Consider the following 23,637-nt stretch of genomic DNA (forward strand, 5'->3'; position numbering starts at 1 on the left):
CAAATCATCTCAAACTGGTTTCTTGAACATGACAATGAGTTCACTGTACTCCAATGGCCTCCACAGTCACCAGATCTCAATCCAATAGAGCACCAAGAGGAGGAAAAAGGTCCAAAACCTGATCAGATGTTATGGTTGAAACTTTTTTTTGTTTATGATTAATATTGTTTGTGGTTTGATATACACATGTGACCAGTTTTAGCAACAGTAACAAGATAAGATGCTGTTAATTGGGAAGTACTCATCTGAGGACATTGGGTCTTTATTGTTGTCTCATTTGAGGACATTGTGAATTTATAATGGTCAGACTGTCTCTACAGACAAAAGGACATTCCTTGTTGTAGTATGGAGCAGTCAGTCCGACTGATGTCAAACAGCTTGGAGACATTAAAGGGAAATTTCGGTTTATTTCAACCTGTCTTCTATCGTCCTAAATTTGTTTCAAGTGACTAGTGACATAAAAATAATAGTTAGCATGTTAGCCGTTAGCCTAGATACAGCCGGGGATAATAGCGTCTGACCTGTTAAAACATAAGTGAACGGGCAAACTTCAAGTGCAAAGTTAGTCCACTAAATAAGCTTGTTTTCCACAAAGACCGCCTCATATCGTTAGGATAAATGTCAGAGAACATATAGAAAACGACATGTAAACGTGTTGTCTTACCTTACCGGTGTGCTGCCATGTTTGTTTACCATCTAGCTCTGCTTTCCAAAGTGCAGCCAAAATATATCTCGCGAGCTCTAGATAAAGCCCAGCTGGATACTACTCCAGGTGGAGGTGTCTCGTCCTCTGTCACATCCAGACCTTGAAAATAAGGCTGCAACCGGTCCCATTCCTTGCAACAGAGGCATTCCTCTTCTGTGGGCACTGGGGCACAGCATTCACAGGTACACCACCAATCTCCAGAGCTACGCAGCCTTGCAGCAGCCATTCCTCCTCTCTCGTCCTCTACCTGTTGTGCCTCTCTCTCTCCTCCTCCGTTCTTCAATTTCACAAAGCTCTTCGTCAGTGTATTCTGGCTCAAATAAATAAGGGCGGCCATCAAACTCTGCAAAATCAAATTCCTCCTCCACAAAGTCGAAGTCTGGCAAAAAGTCAGCCATTATTCTATAAATCTTTCATAAAATAAATGAATGAACTTTTCAGGCTACTGTCCGATTCTGCCTTCCAGCTTTTGCTGTTTGTTCTCATGAGATTTCGGCTATGCTTTGGAAAGCAGAGCTAAATGGTAAACAAACATGGCACCACACCGGTAAGGTAAGACAACACGTTTACATGTCGTTTTCTATATGTTCTCTGACATTTATCCTAATGATATGAGGTGGTCTTTGTGGAAAAAAAGCTTGTTTAGTGGACTAACTTTGCACTTGAAGTTTGCCCGTTCACTAACGTTTTTAACAGGTCTGACACTACTATGCGCCCCGGCTGTATCTAGGCTAACGGCTAACATGCTAACTATTATTTTTAAGTCACTAGTCACTTGAAACAAATTTAGGACGATAGGAGACAGGTTGAAATAAACCAAAATTTTCCTTTAAAAACAGACAGAAGCTGAGGTCTCTAGAAGAAATAACTCGCCTTGTGTAAGAGCCATATATGGAGGGTTACTGTTTCCATCATAGGCCATCCTCATAATGGGATTTACAATTAATCTCTCATTATACATTATGTTAATACTGTTATCTGTGGCCCTTTTTAGGGTTATCTTTCACTGTGTTTTAGTTGCTGAAACAATAATCCCAGGAAAGGGAAATGAATTTGTAAATGCTCCTCCTCGCCCTGGCCTCCTGAATGTATTTTTCATATCAACAAAAACCATATCAGTAAGATTTGACCCTCATTTTGTAGCTGGAGGTTCTGCAGTGAGGTGCTGTCCCCAATTTGGATTATATTTCGAGCCTCTGTGCTGGTTAAGTGTCTGTAGGTGAGCTGATAGCACCGCTGTTTGCTGTGACCGGAGTAACGGTACAATGAGACAGTTCCTGGTTTTGCTGGTTTTGCGACCGTTTGCGGTCCCTAGCCCACAGTTTGGGAACCGCTGTCCCGGACTGGCCGACCTCTGCTCTCCGGCTCTCTGCCTCCGACTCCGCCTCTCTCAGCACCAAACACACGAGCGACCGACTCCCCAGCCTGCCTGCCGCCACCCCGAAGCCCCTTCCAGCTCCAGCCTGCATGCCTACTCCCCAAACCGGACTCCATACTTGTGTCCCAGCGCGAGCCCGTTACTCTCACGCCAAATGTCCTCCTAGTTGTGCCGGAAGAACCAAAAGACAACTTGAGAAGTACAATAGGGCTGTATCGGATAAGTTTTTCCTCTTTGCCCCCAGTTTTCGGGGCAGGACAGCACGGGCAGGCCGGTGGGGGGACAGCAGACCGTAGGATGTGGATCTGGTACCTTCTGCTTGGTTCGGGGTCAGGCTCAAGAATTGTTGGTGAGTTTTTAAAAGCACACGGAAACTAATGTTGTTGTCACGGCGCCGACACGCTTTATACGGGGTGGGTTAGAGAAAGGGGGGCAACGCAAAATCTTTTGAAGTCTTCGCTGCGTTGTTAAGATGTGTCTTTTTACTTCGACGTGTTTCCTGAAACTTACTGGAACAATTCATGTAAAAATACGTTTTCATTTCCATCGACTGAGCTGTATTTTTATCTGGATACTGAGAGCTGAAGCAGCCGGGCAGCAGTTTCAGAGTTTTTCGTGCATGTCGAATGGGTGCGTGTCCCCTTCACTCCTGAGTGAGAATATTTTTGCTACAGAGTGACACCCTCCGTGCCATATCCATCTACTGTATGTTTTACAGAGACCGGGTTATAGACTCCTCTGGGTTAGGTTATGACCAAGAGGTTGTTGACAGGACAGTGTTGACAAGTCAATCTGTTCTCCAGCCCCCGCCATAGCAGCTGGGGCCCGGTGGAGGACACTTGTGCAGGAGTTTGCTCTTTACTCCTTGTAACCTTGCAGCTGTAGCTTTGAGCTGTGTTCCAATCAGTGGTTATTACAGTGTGCTGAAATACTAACTGTCCATTTCAGTGATGGCCTGCAGAGAATAATTACATCAATGTGAAACACGTGTGATAATCAGTGATTCAGGAGGTAAATAGCCTCAAAGTGTGTGTGATAGTGAGGCAAGTAAGTATTTCCCCCTTATCTTCACAGGCTACAAGCCCATGTGTGAAACCTCATCTGCATGTTGTAATATCCACTCACTGGCCACTTTATTAGGTACACATTTTGCCCTTAAACCTGCCTTAATTCTTAGTGGCATAGATTCAACAAGGTGCTGGAAACGTTCCTCAGAGATTTTGGTCCGTATTGCTGCAGATTTGTCGGCTGCACATCCATGATGCGGCTCTCCTGTTCCACCACATCCCAAAGGTGCTCTATTGGATTGAGATCTGGTGACTGTGGAGGCCATTGGAGTACAGTGAAGAAACCAGTTTTAGATGATTTGAGCTTTGTGACATCCTGCTGGAAGTAGCCATCAGAAGATGGGTGCACTGTGGTCATAAAGGGATGGACACAGTCAGCAACAATACTCAGGTAGGCTGTGGTGTTTAAACCATGCTCAGTTGGTACTAAGGGGACCGAAGTGTGCCAAGAAAATATCCCCCACACTATTACACCACCACCAGCAGCCTGAACCACTGATACAAGGCAGGATGGATCCACGCTTTCATGTTGTTTACGCCAAATTCTGACCCTACCATGTGAATGTCGCAGCAGAAATCAAGCCTCATCAGACCAGGCAACGTTTTCCAATTTTCTGTTGTCCAATTTTGGTGAGCCTGTGTGAATTGTAGCCTCAGTTTCCTGTTCTTAGCTGACAGGAGTGGCACCTGGTGTGGTCTTCTGCTGCTGCAGCCCATGTGCTTCAAGGTTCGACGTGTTGTTGGTTCAGAGATGGTCTTCTGCAGTCCTTGGTTGTAACAAGTTGTTATTTGAGTTACTGCTGCCTTTCTATCATCTTGAACCAGTCTGGCCATTCTCCTCTGACCTCTGGCATCAACAAGGCATTTTCACCCAGAGAACTGCTGCTCACTGGATGTCTTCTCTTTTTCAGACCATCCTCTGTAAACCCTAGAGATGGTTGTGCGTGAAAACCCAAGTAGCTCAGCAGTTTCTGCGTGTCTGGCACCAACAACCATGTCACATCCAAAATCACTTAAATCACCTTTCTCTCTAATGAGCAGCTGAACAGGTGTACCTAATAAAGTGGCTGGTGAGTGTATTGATACCATTTAGCATACTGTAGCTACACATGCATTAACAGCAATATGAGTAGTCTGTCCACATGCTCAGAGCTAATTGATGAATTAGATAACATGCCTTTAAGCTAACATGTTAGAGTCCCTTTGATTATCTCCTGTGGGGCCCTATAGACCGTAATCAAAGCATTTTGAAACGACACTTTTCTGTCAACATGTTGTAGTCACAATTGACAGTACAGTAAGTGCATCCTAATGAGCTCAGCTGGTGTTGCAGGTGCACCGAATGAGTGTCGGGTAAAAGTCTTGGTACCATAGGTCTTATTTATGGAGTACATTTTGACAGAAAAGGCACAGGTGCAAACAATAAAATGAATGATGGCTAAATTCCATTTAGCAGCTTTAGTTTCAGGGTTCTGGTACTGTGCATGCTAGCTTACTTACTGTCACACTGTCATGGCTTACTGGGAAACGTGAATGAAAATGAGGGAATGTTATTAGCAACACATGTGCTTTTCCTGCAAGTCAACATGTTGTGCTTTAAAAAAGGTCTGTTGCTATGTGCTTTATAGTCTGAGGATGTAACATAAAAGGCATTTGTACTCTGTGTAAACAAACACAAGACCTGTGGAATTTATGTAAACCCATCAATTCAACGCTCGTTGCTGAACACAGGAAACACACCTAGTTCGTGTGTACTTTCTTCCATGTGACAAGCATGTGCGTATGAATGTGTTTTTGTCAATGTCAGCGCGAATGATGTGTAAATATCGTTATATTCAGTGTGGAACAGAGATTTACTGTTAGCTGCCAAATACCCCACCCTACTTTGCTCTATTGAAGCAAAGGAGCATGTACACATGATTGATGTCAGACATTTTCTCCCAGAATATTACTGTAGTTTGTTTTCTTCAGTACTGCTTATGTGTTGTCAGCTTCGAATAAACAAATTGGGCTTCAGCCTTTTATTAGGCTCATAGCCTGACCAGGGTAATAATAATGTCAGCCAGACTCCTGATGTGTATTGTTGTGGTGCCCAGGCCAGTACATAAGTTGGAATAGGGCATGGTTATTACCAGGCAGCGTTGTCCACTGACAGGACATTGCTGTTGGTTAATATTCTAGCTCGCATTTGAACCAGTAATATTAGGTTGGGAGCACAATATTTTGCATTTGATTTGACATTTATCTCAGACATTAGAAAGGTCTGATGCATTCCAGAATCTATTTGGGTCTTGCCCGAGCAATACCTTATTAAAATGATAATCACAATATTGACATTTGAAGATACGGCAACCGAAAACGACATTGGCAGAATGTCCCACCCCTCACAGAGTCTGTGCTAAAAATAAAAAGGGAAATAAAATGTGTATGAATGGAGTATAATTTACATTGTAGGTAGGGTTTGTGCACAAGCTTCAGTGCACTGATGAATCTGAATATTTTGCTGCCTACACATAAGTACAGCAAAGAATGTTGCAGATCTGCAAACATGCAAAAAATGGGAGTGCAGTTCATTTCCATCACACACTTCACAGTGCAGTAACTTAATTTCCGTATGGTTAACAAATGCTGCAAATATGTCATGTGTAATCTACAAATCACAACACAGTAAACATTCTTTTGCATGCTGTGAGCAATGGATGTCACACAAACACTCAACAACAGCAGGTAAATTCACTTTAATACATTTCCAGAACAGTGTCCAAAATTATTGCAGGTCATAATTTGGATTGTAAAACATCCTAATGGAATATAAAGTGAGCCTTACACATCACATAAATTAGGCTAAGTCTACTATGACTATGGCTGTGATACTCGACAAGATGTAGATACTTCGTAGCTCCTATTTTACATAGCTTAACGAGCCGTACAGTATATGGGATCGTGTATCAGCTGGCCCAAGCTGATAAAATTTCAAGACTTTAAAGACATTCACAGGCTGTACTACGTTTTGGAAACCTGCCAGAAATATGTGGGTAAGATGCACAGCCTCAGAAAGTTCCCAGTTTTTCATCTCGGCAAGTGTCGCTCCTAGTTTCCCTTCTTTTAGAACTTAATATCTGCGTGCTTTCGGTTGATCATTTGTTTGTTGAAGTTCTTTCATGGGCTTTGGCTTGAAACAAATGAAAAGTGCTCAAAACCTGTGTTCCAGTACAGGTGCAGAATCTGTCCCATGGCAGTAATTACATATCAGATCTAGTAAATACTGCTCTTTCTGCTCCTTTTTACTTTGTGTTGCACTGGACTGGAGTCTAAGCCTTGCAGCCTTGCACTCGCCCTCGCCCTCGCCCTCAAAGCTGCGAGAGATAAATCAGTGCTGTTATGTAATATGAGATTTAGCCACACGACCCACTGACAATAGAATGTTGCAATGCCGCTACAAACAAGGCGAGTTTATTATTGTGGTGCTGCAGCCTGAAATTATATTTAAGCTGTTCAGCTGGTCTGCGAGGCCATGCACCAGGGGGGATATTTATAAATGAATTTAGCTACAGCGTCGGAAAGATGAATTAGCTTTGCATCAGTTGTTTTCCCCCACACTGGATGATGATTATTGCTTGTTAAGGATCAGCATTGTGATATATATGCCAGCCTTATAAATGTTTGATTACATTGCTCTCCAACGTAGAGGTCTATTACAGATATGGGTTTGGTGTTTGAATATACTTCTTTCAAATCTCATTCACATATTACAAGTTAAGAATGCAAGTCCTCGTCTGCCATTTTGTGCGTGTGCTTGTACATTAAGTGACAATGAGACTTGTTTCCCTTTGATTTATATGCACTAATGAAACACAGGAGTGAGCTTGATTTTGAGTTGAATTGATTTGATTTGATTTATTTCAAACACTTTGAAAAATAATAGTAAAATAAACCCTATAAAACAGAGACAAACAGTAAATCATGAACAGAGTTACAATGGGAAACATAAATTAACATTTCATGTCCAAAACGGAGAAGGAAACAGCAAGACATAAATTAACTCTCCTAATCATCAGTCAACCACACATTTACACCACTGCACTTCCTAATACCTGATAATCAATATCACCTTGTGTATGAAACAAATATGAAAATGCAAATTGAGAATACCGACAACAGTCTCACCCTGAGTGTGCTTTACATTCCCTCCAACCATATCTGTACCTTGTGAAAATACAATCTTTGTATCTCTTTTTAAACTGTCTGATATCTTTATTTTGTTCGATTTCTTCACCCAGTGCGCTCCACAAAATCACCCCACAAATTGATATACACATACTTTTCAGAGTGGTGAGAAAACAATGATGTTTCGAATTTAATATACCCTTTGAATTATACGTCCCCTCTTTGTCCAAGAACCTTTTTTGTATGTTGCCAGGTAGTAAGTTATTTCTTGCATTGAACATGACTTGATAATAATTTGATAAAAGTACATTTCAGTTCATGTGACTTAAAAAAAAAGGTTATTAGTATGTTCCGAATATCCAACATTGGCACTTTTTTGCAGCATGGATAATGGTTGTAGGGTGGTTTTGTAGGTGTCTCCCCATACCGCAACACAATACTTAAAATATGGCAATGTCAGAGAACAGTACAGAGTACACAATGCTTTATTATCCAGTATGTGTCTAGCTTTGCCCAAAACTGCAACACTTCTTGTCAACTTTGGTTTTACATATGCTATATGTGTTGATTATCACACCAAGAAATTTGTTTTTCATATACTTAATTTATTTTAGCTTCAAAATTACTTGTGCATTTGTATTAACATTGTTTTGTCTTTTATGCCATTCATTTGAATAAGTAAGCTCACAGAGCTCTGAAAATCCATGTCTTGCTTCCTTGAGGAATTTCGGAAGAGACCTTGATGCTTCTCATGTTGCCGTTATACTCACACAAAGCAGTATTAGTTCACACACTTGCCCACTACAACTGAACAGTACAATCTGCAAAGCCACTATCAAAACTTATATCTGAGTTTTTTCAGTGTGTTGTGTGCAAAGAGTCCGTACTGTGCACACACTCTTATCTCTTGAATGCCTCAGTTAGACGACTGACATAGCCACACTCTCCTCAATCAACATGAATGTGCGCTCCATTACGTGCTCCATGTTACCAGGCCACACACACACGCAGGCCAGGTGGTCGGATATATTCATTCATATCCAAAGACAGACTATTCGGGTCATTTCTCCCCCTGAACAGGAGAGACAGGATCACATTGTCTCCTGCTTATTATGCTTTGTATTTCTGCACCGTGGCTTCCCAGAGACAGGCCAGTTGGCCCAATAAACCCTTGTGTCTGTGCTTATCTTTGCGTGTCTTTGGAACAGGGGAGAAAGAGAGCGAGAGAGATGTTGTGTTTTTGCACTGGCTGACATGGTTGATATGCTTCCAGCCATAGCCACGGAGAGAAGGCCAGGGATTAAGGAGGGCCAGCGTGGCTTTAGTTCCCATAGTTGTTAAACAAAGCCACATGACTGGAGTCATGTTTCAGAGCTCGGTCACAGCGGAGCTTTAACTGTGGCAAGCACATACTGTGCGGGTTCTGTTCCATTATTTATCAGTCAAATGTAACAACATATTACGCATGTTGCATGTGTTTCATGGTTTTGAACCGTAACACAAATTTGCACACTGCACCATAGGATCTCTCACTATTAGGTGTAAGTCATATTGTATTTTTTCCTGCGTGGGATGTCGGTTCAGTGTCCATTCTCTTTGAGCATCTCTGATCTATAAGTCATGAAGCTAAATGTTTCATGAACCCTGGGATGTATGGATCGAAGGAGACAGAGAGAAACGGAGGAGTAAAATGTACTGGAAAAAGTTAGACACAGCTCATTAGATATCGATTTTGGATTGATTTGAACTAATTTCCCATGCAGTGATGCAGAAGCTTTGTTAATCCCTGATGGTTGCCTTATATCGATCCACCACGTCCTTGGATGCCAAGATCAGACATCAGTCTTGGAATAATCTCCTTATTTACTGAGGAGAGTTGTTTTGAAGCATTTGGTTTTGCATTTCGTCTCCTTGTTATGAATAAACAACACTTTTGCTTCGCAGCAAATCTAGGATTCACTCAATACTTCTACCCAGTACACTGTATACTATCTATAGTTATTCCCAGTTGAGGTAACCATGAGGACAGTTTGTGCTAGACATTGATTTTAACTGTCTACAGTGGCAGACCTAAAGGGTAACTTGAGAAGTGCTGAGAAGTTTGTTTTCAAGTAAAGCCCAAGCAGAGTTTTTTTTCGGGAGCATTTCTAGGATGGCTGCAGTCTCTGAGTGTATTTTTACAACACATGCAGATGTGCACAGACCCACAATGCACACACACTATATGAGAGGCAGAGCACCAGAGAAAGGACAGGAGATTTACCTATCATTGTCGAGTTTTGCAGTGGAGTAGCAGTAGGAAATGGTAAACTTTACATCCTCACCTTTTCACTTTAACTGAGGAAGAGAAGTTAAATCCCTGATTCTTTTTTTTTTTTGGGGGGGGGGGGGGGGGGGGGATCTCACCCCTCCATCCCTCTTATCATTTCAAACAGCTTCTCTCTCCTCAAGTGATACGCCATTGTTTCACTGTTTAGACTAATCGACACTCTGTACATGCCAAGATAGCTGGAGCTGCAGCACCCCATTCATTGCAAAGCTGCAAAGCACTCAGAGGAAGCAGTGAGGAATAATCGGGCAGAACGGAAGGAGAAGTTCATTTAAATGAACAGCGCCTGAAAGAAATGGAAAATTGCAACACTGTAACCAATCACATCTACCATTTGCAGTGTATTTACTGTAATATAAGTTAAGTAATTTCACTGATGAAATAGGATTTCAGATGCAGGCTCTGCACTGATCTGTGTGAATGTATACTTCAGCAACCATGAAAGCAAGCAGTTAACTGCACGATTGATCTCCTCACAAGGGAAGGTTTGTGGGATGTCCTCTTTGTGTGTTTACATGATGTGTAGGGCTGCCCCCAACTAAGAATATTCCTCGTGGACCGTTAGTCGTCATTTTGGGCCATTAGTCGACTAGTCGCCGGCATGTTTACGATATTATTTAATTAAGAAAATATATATCTTGGGCGGGGCAACACAATGGTTTGAGTTCAGGGTCGGAGAACACTGTGCTACATTACAGAGAAATACAAAACCATACTAATGAACCTTCATTAATATAGGCCTATATTTTATCTACAAGTGCACGTCACACACTGAGCGAGCCGTGTTGGCAAAGCAGTAATGATTGTGCTAAGTGGCTAATGGGCATGTAGCTACTTCCATGTTTCAGATGATTCGTCATGTTTGTAGTTGACGAATGAAGAGTTAACATATCACCTTGGGTTCGCTCTTCATCTCCTCAAAATGATCCCACACTTTGGATTTCCTGCCTGACATGTTATTTACTAGCCTGTGTAATAACCGCAGGTACCAGCCCTGGAAATTAGTACACATGCTGTGTCTTTAACTTCCTGGATGTGCTGTTTATATGCATGTAGGCCTATTGTCCCTGGGACAGATGTAAAGCTCTTGGTAGCCCTGCACTAAAATGATCAACTTTACCGTATTTATCAACCGAATTATTTACAGAAGAAGGCAAAGATGTCTGTCGGCTGTGATTGGTTTATAATGTGACTCCTGTCTGACTGCTGAGCATGGCCTCTTCCTGTGTCTGTCCTTTCAAATTAGGCCTTTATCCCATATATATATATATAAAAAAAGATGTGGGTTTACACAATCGGTTGTGAAAACGATATCCCTGTTTACACGAAAACGCAAAAATGGTAGCTTTTTGCTGCAATTAGCATGCCAGGCCAGTAGGTGGCGATACGCCATATATCAAACACCATACAAGAATGTTCTGCGGATGCACAGTGATTTGTTTTTCTCTTGGCGCTAGTGATAAAAACAATGATAAACTACATTTTAACCTTATGTAGCATAGTTAGCTGCTATGCACTTACTAATATTGGGCACAGCAGACATCTTTGTGCGCCGATGTAGTGGTGATGTTGCTGCAGCAGTGCTAAGTTCATTTGACAGCTATTAAGTATTCCCAAAAATGCTAACAAAACGTAAACAACCTGGCATATATCCACTGTTGTTGTGGTTCCCGGGCGCCTAATGGGCATTCGCGAACTGGGTTGCAACGTCATCGTTTTCCAAAATCTTCATCTTTCCTGTTTACATGACTCTATAGAAACGGATATTTTTATAAACCTTAACTTTGGAAGCCGTTTTTTAAAATCTCCCTTTTTGTCGAGAAAAATGCCGGTTAGATGTAAATGATAGCTGCAAATGCAAAGATAAATTCCCCGTTTGCAGAAACATATGGAACCGTATAAACAGGCCCTTAAATTCCCACATGATCCAGTTTTATAGGTTTTGATATATTTTGACAAGGCACAGCTCCTTAAAGAGTTTCATGTTTGTTTGTTTGTTTTTTTCATTGTTTTTTTCTGTGACTAAGCGACCAATTAAATCTTGCCGATTAATGACCTTTCTGGTCGACTGTTAGGGGGCAGCCCTAATAATATGCAACACCAAAATCTTGTTTCAGTATGAATTGATATGAATACATTACTGAGCAGGTGTGTAAAATGTGTCCCAGTTCAGGCACTGTATCCACAGAAAGACAGTTCATGATGGATGTGTTTGATCAAGTTAATTCAACACTTAATTGTTCATTATGTTGTGTTCTATAGCTGAAAGAAACCTATCCAAGGTTGTTATGCAGGTCCTAGCTAAATGCTCTCACAATGGACTGTATTTTTACAGTCTTGCAATGTCTTGCTTGTTGCTGATGTCGAATTGATGTTGTATTTTTAAAAATTAAAGCAGAGTCTAACAGAGTTCGAGCTGTCAGCAGCAAGCTGTGTTTCTGTCACTTTGTTGTTGAGTCTTGTCCAAAGTTTTGAGCCCTCATAAATGTTTGACCTTGAAGGTGTCGATATGTTGTGATGCATTCAGTCTTAAAAATGCCGACTGTGGAGGATCTGAACTTCGCAGTGGTACACAACAATAGAGTTATGGATTATTTTCTTTCCAGCTTACACAGCACATTTGCTCATTTTTGTCCTGGCCAGTCACCTTGGTCCCCCCCCCCCCCCCACTTTTATCTTCATCCATGGTGCCCTCCTCTGAGAGGAGAACGACCCGCTCTGTGTGTCCCCTGTGTTGCTTTGCCTGCTGTCAGACAGGGAACGGACCCTGGCAGGCTGACAGCTGGCTCCCCTGCTGTCCCCCGTGATCAGCAGTCATTTGCTGTACTGTCTCCCAGCCACCGTGGCAGCCAGTGTGGACATTGACAGGCTATTTTGGACTGAAATTCCAGCATCCCTCTGTTAAACCAAACAAACACTACCTTAAAGGTCAACAAAAACCCAGAAAGAAATGGCGATACCATTAGGCCTGCTGATCCTCTGTGTGTTTGTCGACCCTGGAGAAAATATACGTCATGTGGAGTGTTTTTATATATTTGGATCTTCGTGTGACTTTGATTTGATTTGAGATACTGAGGCGACTCTGGCCCAGAAAACGGAGTCAATATTTTCTTCTCAACTCAAAGAATCACTCTCACTTTGTCAATACAGGCAAAATGAATTATCTCTCATTGATTGACTGTTTTCACTCTATAGGATATCAGCCACAAAGGATAGGGTGTAGATTAAGGGAAACAAACAAGTAATAGAAGGATTTGTAATGTTTGGTGGCTGTTCAAACGGAGCTGCTGCCCAAAAATAATATTTTATACGTTTGCAGAACATTGATATGTACTTTTTCAATATGTTTATTTAATTACTGCCCAATGCTTTATCATCTGCGCAGGGAGATTGTACATTTCAGCTGCCAAATGCCTGCGGTGATAATTATGCGGTACTGAACTTTTGTGTGGACATACCTTTAGCCTCATGCATAATTGTCTTGTGATTGTGATATAGCTTTGGCAGTTTCATCACCCCAGTCATTGGCCCGACTCTACCCACCCGCTTTGGATGCTGTAATTAGGTGCAATTTTCCAAACATCTAATCATAAGCACAATTGTTATTCTGACTAGACATGCTTTTTTGATTGCAATCACACAGACATTTGTTTTCCCTGTTTTTCCCTTTTGTGTGCCAAGTGTGATTCTGTAAGCATTCAGTGTCCTGTGTGATAAATATGCAAATTGTCTTAATAGCATTGTAGGTGAAACCTGTTTTAGAAGCATAGCGTCGCCGCTAATGCATTTATCCGCAGGATTAGATTAATCTTAAGGATTACGGAGACCTTTTGTGAGACTCTTTGTCTCCTTCCATTACACAACACAGTGATTTAGCATTGCTTAATAGGTCAGGGGTAAACTCTAAGTCCGAGACTCACGAGAAATGCTGGCTCATGAAACGAGCCATTTGCCGAAGTGAAACTCACAATTATAATTGATGTGCCGCAGAGTGTGAAATTTCAGTGATATGCAGACTGCACTGAATATTATTTCCCCTCTGAATGGAATATAGCTGTATATCTTACTGATAGCAATCTGACAGATTCTTTTCCAGGTTTAAGTGCGAAGATTGCGTGCCATATTTATGCCACGGAGGTTTTTTGCATGCCATGTTGTGTCTTATTTCCTCATTCTGAGAGCGCTCGTATTTGGCCAGGCATGACGGAACGATAGTAGCAGACAGCTAAACCCTCAGTTACTCTGATATCCAGCCCTATCCACAGGGAAAAGTACAAGGGATTGATGTGACCCGCCCTTCCTTTTGCGTTGGATTGACATTTAGTTGACAGTGCCAATGGAATTCTCTTCACCTATTATTGTGTGCTCACTCACACGGACACACATCTGACTTAGCAACCTCTCAGGTGAAATTCCGGTCTAGTCATGTAAAAGCTTTTCTGCACTTGAGGCTACTCCTCCAGGCGAGTGCATAAATGAACAAATAAGATCAATCTCAATTCGGCCGACTCGAAATAATTGCCTATTTGCCACAATTAATTTTAGAGCTGTGGCTCGGGACCCCTTGATATTGATATTGAATTCCCCATTATTACATACGTGAAAACCTGCTCATTAAAAGGAGCTGAATCCAAAGAATTACTCTCTGTGTTAAATGGATGATAAAAGGGTCAAGGCAGGCGGGGATAATTTGAAGTCTGTTTGAAGGAGGTGAGGTGAAGTGATGCAGAAGCAGGAAGTTAATGTGTGGAGGAGACATGACTCCACCTCTGTCATGTAACAAACATGGTTTAACCCCTTGAGCTGGTGTGCACTCTTTTTGATTCCCCACGCGTGGTCTCTTTCTTCTCTTGTAGCGTCAGCGTATCTGTGTGTGTGTGTGTGTGTGTGTGTGTGTGTGTGTGTGTGTAAGTATAGGGTGCTGTGTGTGTGCGCAATATAAAGGGTAATCCTCTCTTGGACAGGGACCAGGGGAGGCGAGGCGCTCATCTTCACAGGAACTAATCACCTGATCCCGCCTGCTGTTTACAGAGGCAGTCTCGCCAGCCAAAATCAAATGCAAAACCCATGTTAATTGCCTTAATGCTGCTTCCCTGTCAACCATGGCTTGGCAGAAGCCCCTAGCACTAGGCCACAAAATGAATTCTTTTCACTTGTTCAATGAATACCAAAGACGAAAGGGGGCTCCTGCACCTCAGGAATGAAAAGCAGAAACTCGTTTTTACCCTCTGGTATTTTGAACCAGGGAGAGCAGAAGAGAGGTGTGGGAGGGCAAATGAAATCGGGGGGAGAGGGCAGGAAGTTCAGGCATGGCTTAGGTCATTATTGGGCCAGAGCCATTAGTCTTGCCAGGGCCTTGTGTGTCAGAGATGGTAATTGAGTCCGTCTCCGCACAGCCCTCTCTAATGAGAAGCTGCAGGCCTTAGATTTGACTAATTTCTTCTATGCCCAGGACGATATGTCAGCCCGGTCGTCCTGTGCCTAATGACTCAAGATACTTAATGAAAGATTGGTGGGATTTCCAAAGACTCTGATGGAGCTTTGTATTAATGTACTTCAAAAGTTAGTGCACTCTGGAGACTCGTGTAATGACATTCCAAGGCTTTTGATGTCCCGACAGTGTGCTGGGCCACGAATCAAACGTGGGATGTATAATATATATTGGATAAGTATATTTTATTGATTCCTGCCTGTTTTTTCCCCTCCATGACAGATAATATGCTGTATATTTCTAATGAAATGAACAGAAGATGCCTAGTCTTGCCCTTTGTGAAGATGTAGTGCACAGTCTTGGATGTTTATGAAGGGCAGCACTGCCAAATACTGTGTGCATGTCATTCCTCATACACCTTTACATAATCATCCATGTGGAATCAAACTATTGTTAGGGTTAAGAGCTGCTTGTTGGAAGTGAATTTAAAAATATTGAGTAGAGTTATTATCCTTATTACTATGGGTGTTAATTAGAAGGAATAGATTTTTGCAAGTAGGAGACTATTATGACTTGCAAAATTCAGATGGAGGGAAGGAAGCGATAAATCCACGTACTCTGTGAATTGAATACAGAGGAAAGTGACTTCACAAAGGATTTGGTGAACCTGCAGGCAGCAGGTATCGACAGAAAATTAAAACTCATGTTGGAGGTGATCTGTGCAAAAGAAAAATGATATTTTGCACAACTTTGCCCAGTGTGGACACGATCATCCTCATAAATTACCTCGTCCATCAGACCTCCTAACCTTACAATGATACATGGTGGGCCAATGACAGCATACAAGAGTCTAGTGGACTATAACTGTTTTGTTTGCAGCTGGGTCTATGACTGAAATGACTACCAGCCTGCTTTTGGCCAGGTGAGTAAATGTGCTTGAGCGTAACTATCTTTCATACTTCAACTCTGTACATAGATGCACCACTTTCAGGCTAACATTAGCTAACTTTAGCTACTTTTTTTTACCCGAGGTCTGAGGTCTGGTGAACACTGTTAAAGGCGCTGTTTGTAAGAATGTGGCCAAAATGGTTACTGCACTCAAATTCAAAATACTACTGTGAGTCGTGTCGGCCCCCCCTCCCCTACAGATTCGAGGTTGCTGCTCTGTGCTGAATTGCTGCGTTGTGCTCCGGTGTCCGGCAAAAATAGAAGTCCTGCGTATCTGTTGGGGAGGGCTCCGTAGTGCCGCAGCTGAGATGGAGCCAGAACGCAGCAGATGCAACCAACACGCATCTGGTGGAAATTGGTTGTGATTTGTTTGCCCACGGGTGGCTGTCGTGACAGGGCCGCATCGCCACGTCCTTGATCTTCGGTTTTCCAGCGGACCGTTCGAGCAAGTCCAGGTTCTCTGCTGCTAACGCTGCTGCCGGGATACAGCTGAGGAGGAGCCAGCTGCTTGCCGTGCTGCTAACGTTTGTTTCTCAAAAAAATCAGTCGGGTCGATGACCCACCTGCACATGGGCTACAATGTATGATCGAAAATGAATAACAGTTGAAAGTATTCGAAATGTCCATCCCCATCTAGCTATGATGCTAGTTAGTCAACTTTGGCCTAAGCTTACCTGTCGAGGAGAAGAGTAGCCACTTTGACAATCTGATTTCAGATTCTTCTCCACTTTCAACCGTCTCCACCGTTCAAAAGCATCTCCTATATAGACCCTCGCTTTGCCTTGAGTTTTGTCTTGGCGTTTTTTGGAATCATAACGAGGTCGTTTGGGTTTAGTCGCACTGTCAGCCATTGTAGCTGAGTCGTAACTGTAACTGATGCTGAGACTCTACTGACTGTGGGACTGGTAGACGGCGGTGGGTGGCGCAACAGGCCAAAACACAAATTCAAAACATAAACATGATTTGCAGACCGTAAAACAATTTTTTAAATGCGAATATTCTGGCTGTACTATTGTTGGCGGTGAGATCAGTATGTTAAATTAACATTATTTCTTAGTCTCTGTGACATAGTAGGATGAATTTACAACTATTAGCTTTAGATTTCTTACATATAGCTCCTTTAAAAATCTGGAATGTGGATAAAAAACGGAGAAGTTGTCAAAGCACATTGTAATTGCATCCAACTCAAGGCATGTTTAGCACAACCCTTTAATGTTCCAGACTGAAGATTGAGGTTTTTGATCTCCATCTGCTCTCAGTGACCTTTTTTAAATTTTTTCATCCTACTCTTTTCAGGACTTAAAGTGGCCTTTGTTTTTTCCCCAATTTGATCGATTAGAAGAGCCATAAACAGCATGAATCATATGCATTTGTGCAGTGTTGGTAGTCTTCACCTCCATTTGCTTGCCCCCCGTCTGGACACTGATGTATGATGTCATTTGCAAGGAAGCTGTTAAACTAAATGATATTGCAAAAATCCATATATTTTATGCCCACATGATTAGACATGTCTATCATTCCATCGCTTCACCATCAAACAGGTGATCTCATCTTTCTGATACAGCTAAATTTCCCAAGTGACATTTCCAAAATGTTAAGCATGCATTCCCCGGGAAAAAATGTGCACAAGAAATGTCGCCTCAATCACCACATGCTTTTGCGGATTCCTTGACCCGCACGCGTTGTCTGCGTAGCCCCCCGATAGAGTTGAAAATGTCTTCTACAGAAACCAGCCAAGCTGGTAAACATCACATTTCACCCTCATGTGATTCTCATCTCCACCGTGTCCGCCATGGGTCAGGAGCTCATCTGTCCTGAAGGAACAGCACAGCAGCTGATTATGATGGATTATGATAGATTCCTCCTTGACTGACCTCTGCAGCCAGCCGCACATTCCTCACCGCACTCTCACTCACACACACATACACACACATAGACACTCGTAAATTTAAGGACACGGCAAAGTGTAAACACGCACACAAAACTGTTGATACACAAAAATGTGCACACTTGCGCAGACACTTGGGAGGGGAAGGAAGGTGCATTCACCCAAGGACAGACATACAGGACTTACAGTCACACATGGACGCACATGCACACTGTAAGTGAAGTCTGCACACACACGTTACAACATAAGACCGTGCAGTGCCATGCAGTGTTGCGTGTAACTGACCCCCTTGCAGGTTAGCTCAGATCAGCACCAGTGAGAGTCTTGAACCAAAACCAATTAACTATACACAAGCTCGAATGAAAGCAAATAAACCCTCTGCAATAAAAAACTTCTTAAGCCAAGCCCAAAGAGTGGGAGCTGCTTTCAGAGGGAGGCCATTTGTTTTCATTTGGTTTGGTGTCTTTACCGGTGCCGTGCAGAGCACTTTGAGCAGTGTGTCTATGTCAGACCAGCCACCTCCGCCCCCACCCACAACCACCACCCCTTATTCCATTACAACAGATGGCACTGGTGTAGCTCCAGTGAACAGACATGAGGTGCATGGCGCTAATCATTGGTGCAGACTGATGCACGTTCACTCACCTGGTCAACAAGCCGCTAAAGCACTGCTCTTTGTATTTTCTCCTGCTCTGAAATGGAGCAAAGGTCATCAGAAAACAATAGCAAGTGGAAGAATGTCAGAGTAGATGGTGATATTGACCCAGTGGAAACTATAGAGGTGTCAAGGTGTGGGTCTGCATGTGATATGGAGCAGCAGGAGCACTGGCACGTAATGCAGCAAGAAGGAAATTGTTGGCGTTTATAACTCTACGAGCACATGAAGCTTTTTCTCAGTGCAGTGCCAGAGTACTTTTTAGCCATTACCATGACAACATAGAGGTCTAGGGCTGTGTGTGTGAGTGAGTGTAACAGAATTACGGGTCTGAGTAATGCAGCTGATCTCTCAGAGGGGAAGTGAAGCCAGATGAAGCAGGCTCACCAGCGAAAATGAATTAAATGGCGACCAGGAGACAGAAGGGGGGCCGTCGTCACCATCATCACATGGATTTAGTTGAACAAATACAGTGTGCACAACTGCTAAAACACACAATTGAGCATCTTCTTCTGTCGATCACACAGCAGAGAGAAAAGCTTAGCACAGAGTAGGAAATTAGACATGTGCTGTGAACTCATTGCCCTGACTGTAATTACCAGTCAGAAAGAAATTGGTCACCTAGTACTCTTGTGACCTTTCTCATCATTGTTCATGTCTTTTCCTGTCACGTTGCCTCTATGTCTAGGTTGGCCTTTTTCAGACAGCATATAGACTGAAATCTTATTGGAATGACCTTTAGTTACAACATCAGCTGCCACGGTGAGGACTACTCGCACACCCGCTACCTTTTAAACTAAGGCCCTCCATTTGACTTAATACCATTCTGACTCATTATCATTCAGCTGAGTAGATATTATATGATACAGAGAAAAAGAGAGAGGAGACCGATACAAAGAAACAGACGGAGAACACAGGCAACGGCCACCGGCACTCGCTTCCCTCATCTGCATTCTGTCGATGTAAACATTTCTATTGTAATGCCCCCGTCATCCCCCTTTTACCCCTGCTCCTTAATGTAGTGTCTCTATCTCACATTCCTTTATTTCCTCTCCCACTCACCTTGTGCTCTTCCTTTCTATTCGTCGAACGCTCTCTTTGCCCCGGTGTTTTTGGCAGATATAGTTCATTCACACAGCTTTTCAACCCCTGCAGTGACTCCATGGCCTGGCTACACAATTAGGAGCTCATTACTTGCTAATACACAGACTAGAAGACAGACAAAGGCAGCCTGTGCCTTTTTTGTCGGAGCGCTCCCCGCTTCCATCATTTTATCTCCCTCTCTCCCCAGGCACTTTTTAAGTAAAAGGGTGCAACTTCTCTTCCTCCTCCTCCTTGCTCCTCTCATCACACTCTCTGCTACAGTACATCTTCTCCACGTTGCATAATGAGCCCGCGTGTGCTAAGAAGAATTAATAGTTCAATTTCCATCTCTTAAACATTGGTTCTATGAAATGAGATGTACTCACGACTCATATACCTACGACATTTTAGCTTCTGCGTGTCATTTTCTGGCTCATTTTGCACCCATAAAGCTCAGCTGCTTTCTAAGTTTTGTTTACTGTACGTAAGGTAAGCGATGTCTTTTTAAGAATTTGATTTGCAGATGTTTACCTCGCGTCATGTTCAGAGATAAGCGTGACTAGAAGCAAACACGAGTCTCACAGGTGTAACATAAGGTCAGCGCTGGCAGCATCCCTCTGTGCCACTGTCTGCATCGTTTCTCACTATCTGGCTGGCTCTGCGGAAATGCCAGCCTGCTCAGTAAGGGGTCTCACGGCGTAGCGGTGGATGAAGGGTGTGCGCTGTTTACTGGCGTGTTCTGCGACAGTCGGCTGCATGATGAAAGAGACGCAGGGGAGTGTTGACATTTAGTTTTGTGCCGGTGATGGGGCCAATGTGGGGAATCGGAATTAATGGAATAGATGTGTTTGTTTGACAGGAGAGGCTCCCTCCTTGGGATTGATGAAGAATTCAAGCTCTTAGGAGGATATTTGTCTGGCTGGCTTTGTGTGTACTTGTGCATACATCTCTGTGGTCATGCTACGTGTGCAAACTTATGTCTATTTTTGTATGTCTGCGTGTCAAACAAGACTGTTTTGTCTGAGTGGTGAGCAGCCTGCCTGCAAATCTCATTTTTGTCATCATTCTCCTCCTCATCCGTCCTCCCACCCCTATCTCCATCAGCTCCTCCTCCCTGTGAAGGTAATCCCAAGGTGATGTTAATAGGCTGGGATGCTGTTGAAAATGCCACTGTCATCTCTTAGAGGATTAGATGGACAATTGCTTCTCCGAAACCCAAGCCAAGCGGTTAAAAGAAAACTGCAACAAAACTTTTTCTGAAAGTGCCCTATACCGCCAGCGCGTGATTATGTTGTTTTTTGTACCTTATCATAACCGTGCTGGATTGTATGTCCCCAATATTGAGCTGCCATTGTAATGCATTTATGCTGTGAGTGATCTCCATTTTAATTTAACCACAGATGGACTCATAAACAGACAAAATAAACCAGCGCTATGGGATTATAGGCTCAGTGTGATCTGTGATCCCAGATTAATGGGAGACCAGTGTGTGATTAAGAGGGCCTTGTTTAGTCAAGCCAGGCTAATTTGGCCAGTCACCCTTCCAAAAAACCAAAGGCAGTCTAAGGCAGTCATTGCAAGGTCTACTTCATAAAGGAGAGGCTGCTAAATGAATACATAATAAGAGCAATAAGACAGAGGCTAATGAAACAATCAGGGTTGTGCCCATGTTGGCAGAAAAGCTGTGTGCGCACGGTTGTTTGCAAAGTGTGCATTTTTATGTTTCCATTAACCTTTATGTGTCCATATGTAGGAACACAGGATTGGCTTCAGGGGATCAGTTGCGGGGAATAATTACTTGAACAGACTGTTGTTTTTTGTATATTGTATAAACAACATACTGTACTTTCTGCAGCTTCATTCAGAGGAGAGAAATGCTCATTTTTCTCCTCTGACTGAATTTTTGAATTTAATAAATATTAAAGTACAGATGAAGTTGATATTGATGCTTTCCAAATTATACTTCCATTCTCGCTCAACAATAATGTAATATTGATATTTTAAGGTTTGATAGAAATGCTTAAGAGCCAATTTGTATGTATATAGATTATTTTAGTTATTTACGTAGCATTACTAGGTATGTGTCTGTTGTTTCTGTGAGATAAGCACATCTATAAATCATGTTTGTGATGATGAAAATCACGGTTTCTCTCTGACATTTCGACTCTTCAAGCTTGTACTCCCTTCCTCTCTTTCTGTCTCACTCACTCTGGTACTATTTCAGCCCACAGATGCACTATCAATAATGCAGCCTCTTTAACAAGGCTGAGGCTTTTAAGAGGGTTTGTCTGCGCCCCTCCCTTCTATATGCCCGCTTCTCGCTGGGTGGCCACATTCCCATGGAAAAACCTTCGATTTTCTTGTGAAACCAGACATAAACTCGCTGTCAACAGACATTTTATGCTTAATTTATATTGTTATCAAGGCTTTTTCTTCCGAAAGCTCGCAAATGCCGGAAAGCACTTAATGCTGGCAGGGCAAAAGGTCACTGTCTCAGCAGGGATGTGAAGAACTGAGCACTGACTGCATTGCTGCAGGCAAAAAATGAAATAGCTAAAGCAAGGAGGAAACGTTCGCTGTATCGCATCATAAAGTTTATATTCTACTTGACGTATTCTGTTTGCTTTTATATAGGAGCCACATAATTCTTAATGAAAGGAGTATTGTAAAAAAAATATTCTTTTTTGGGATAAAGATTCTGATTTTCAGGGAAAGTGTTTATTTCCTCCTGTAATCAAAACAAAATGTTGCTGATTATTGCTATTTGCAGGCTTGTATTTCTTGTCTGTAAAAGTGTCCCACAGAGAAACAAAGCAAGCACATTGGCTAATATTAAACAACATATATTTGAAAAATCAACAATTGCTATACTTGGTGGTTGCTATGAATTTTAACTCTGTCTTTTGTTGCTGCTGTTCACTACATTTTTTTTACATCAACCTGCCTATAGGGATAACAGATGGAAATTAGCCGTGGGCTACAATCTGGCATATTTACATATACTCATGTATTTGTTCATTAATATGCATTGTCCCTATTTGTAAATAAATAAATAAATACTTACATATCTATCCATCTACATCCTCATCAACCAGCAATAGTACAACTGGTTTGAGGGAGTTGGAGGAAATTGGTTCAAAAAGAGCAGAAGTGTTGAGAAGACAGATTGTTTCATGCTAAATGTATGTCGGAAAACGCTTGCTTTCAAGCTTGGACTGTTTTAAAAATTTGCACAGATGATGAAATTACAAATAGGACTTTGCAAAGGGCAAGTGACATTAAAGGTAACAGAACTGTAATAATTCATTCACGTATGCTACTTTTGTTTACAGCCAACAATGAGGGGAATACACATTGACAAACTCGTTACTGTCAGCATACCAAGCCAGAATTGCCAACAAGAAGTCTAGTGTAGTTTTTTAATCCACAAAACTCGTTGGGGGTATCGGAGGATAACAACTAGCCAGAATAACAGCTACACTTGAAGTGCATGGAACCCACATTTTGAAAATGTAATAAAACTCCGCTAATGCATTTCAAAAACATCAGAACGGCTTGTCCATCATAATCCAAGTGCCCTGAAGCCGCGGCATGTAAAGTTGACTTTATTCCACTTTTATAGCATCATTTCTCACCGTGGTCAGTTAGCCTGCCCTGCAGTTGGGCTGCGTTTACATGGCAACTCGCGTGAGACTAGCTGATGGCTAGTGGTGGTGCTAGTTCTCGAGTCTCGCGGATTAAAAACTACACTGGACTTCTTGTCGGTATGAGGGTCAGTAAGTACTGTTTGCATTTTCATTCTAAAGTGGCCATTTCCTTTAACTTGACTCACTCTTCTTTGGTTTTCCATTTAAAAAAAGTTGTGGATAGTACCTGGTGCCTGATACTTTTTGTGGTACCATCTGGGCTGAGGTTCCAAGTGAGCTGAGCTGATACTAGAAGGTGGAGTTAAAACGCTGCAGACTACTGAACGATCACTAGAATT

At 42.4% G+C, this 23,637-nt stretch overlaps 1 protein-coding gene across 2 annotated transcripts in view; it reads left to right on the plus strand.

Moving 5' to 3' along the window:
- Nucleotides 1-2,031: 2,031 nt before the first annotated feature.
- ldlrad3 (low density lipoprotein receptor class A domain containing 3) overlaps nt 2,032-23,637 on the plus strand; it is a 91,866-nt gene continuing 70,260 nt past the window's right edge. The window contains exon 1 of one of the 2 annotated variants that reach the window (XM_033635914.2): nt 2,032-2,433. In XM_033635914.2, coding sequence (XP_033491805.2) covers nt 2,382-2,433 — 52 coding nt within the window. In that variant the 5' untranslated portion in view covers nt 2,032-2,381. The remainder of the gene's footprint in view (nt 2,434-23,637) is intronic. The other variant, XM_033635915.2, reaches the window with a different exon arrangement.

The sequence above is a fragment of the Epinephelus lanceolatus genome, chromosome 5 (genome assembly GCF_041903045.1).
Source record: "Epinephelus lanceolatus isolate andai-2023 chromosome 5, ASM4190304v1, whole genome shotgun sequence".
Classification (NCBI taxonomy): Eukaryota; Metazoa; Chordata; class Actinopteri; order Perciformes; family Serranidae; genus Epinephelus; species Epinephelus lanceolatus.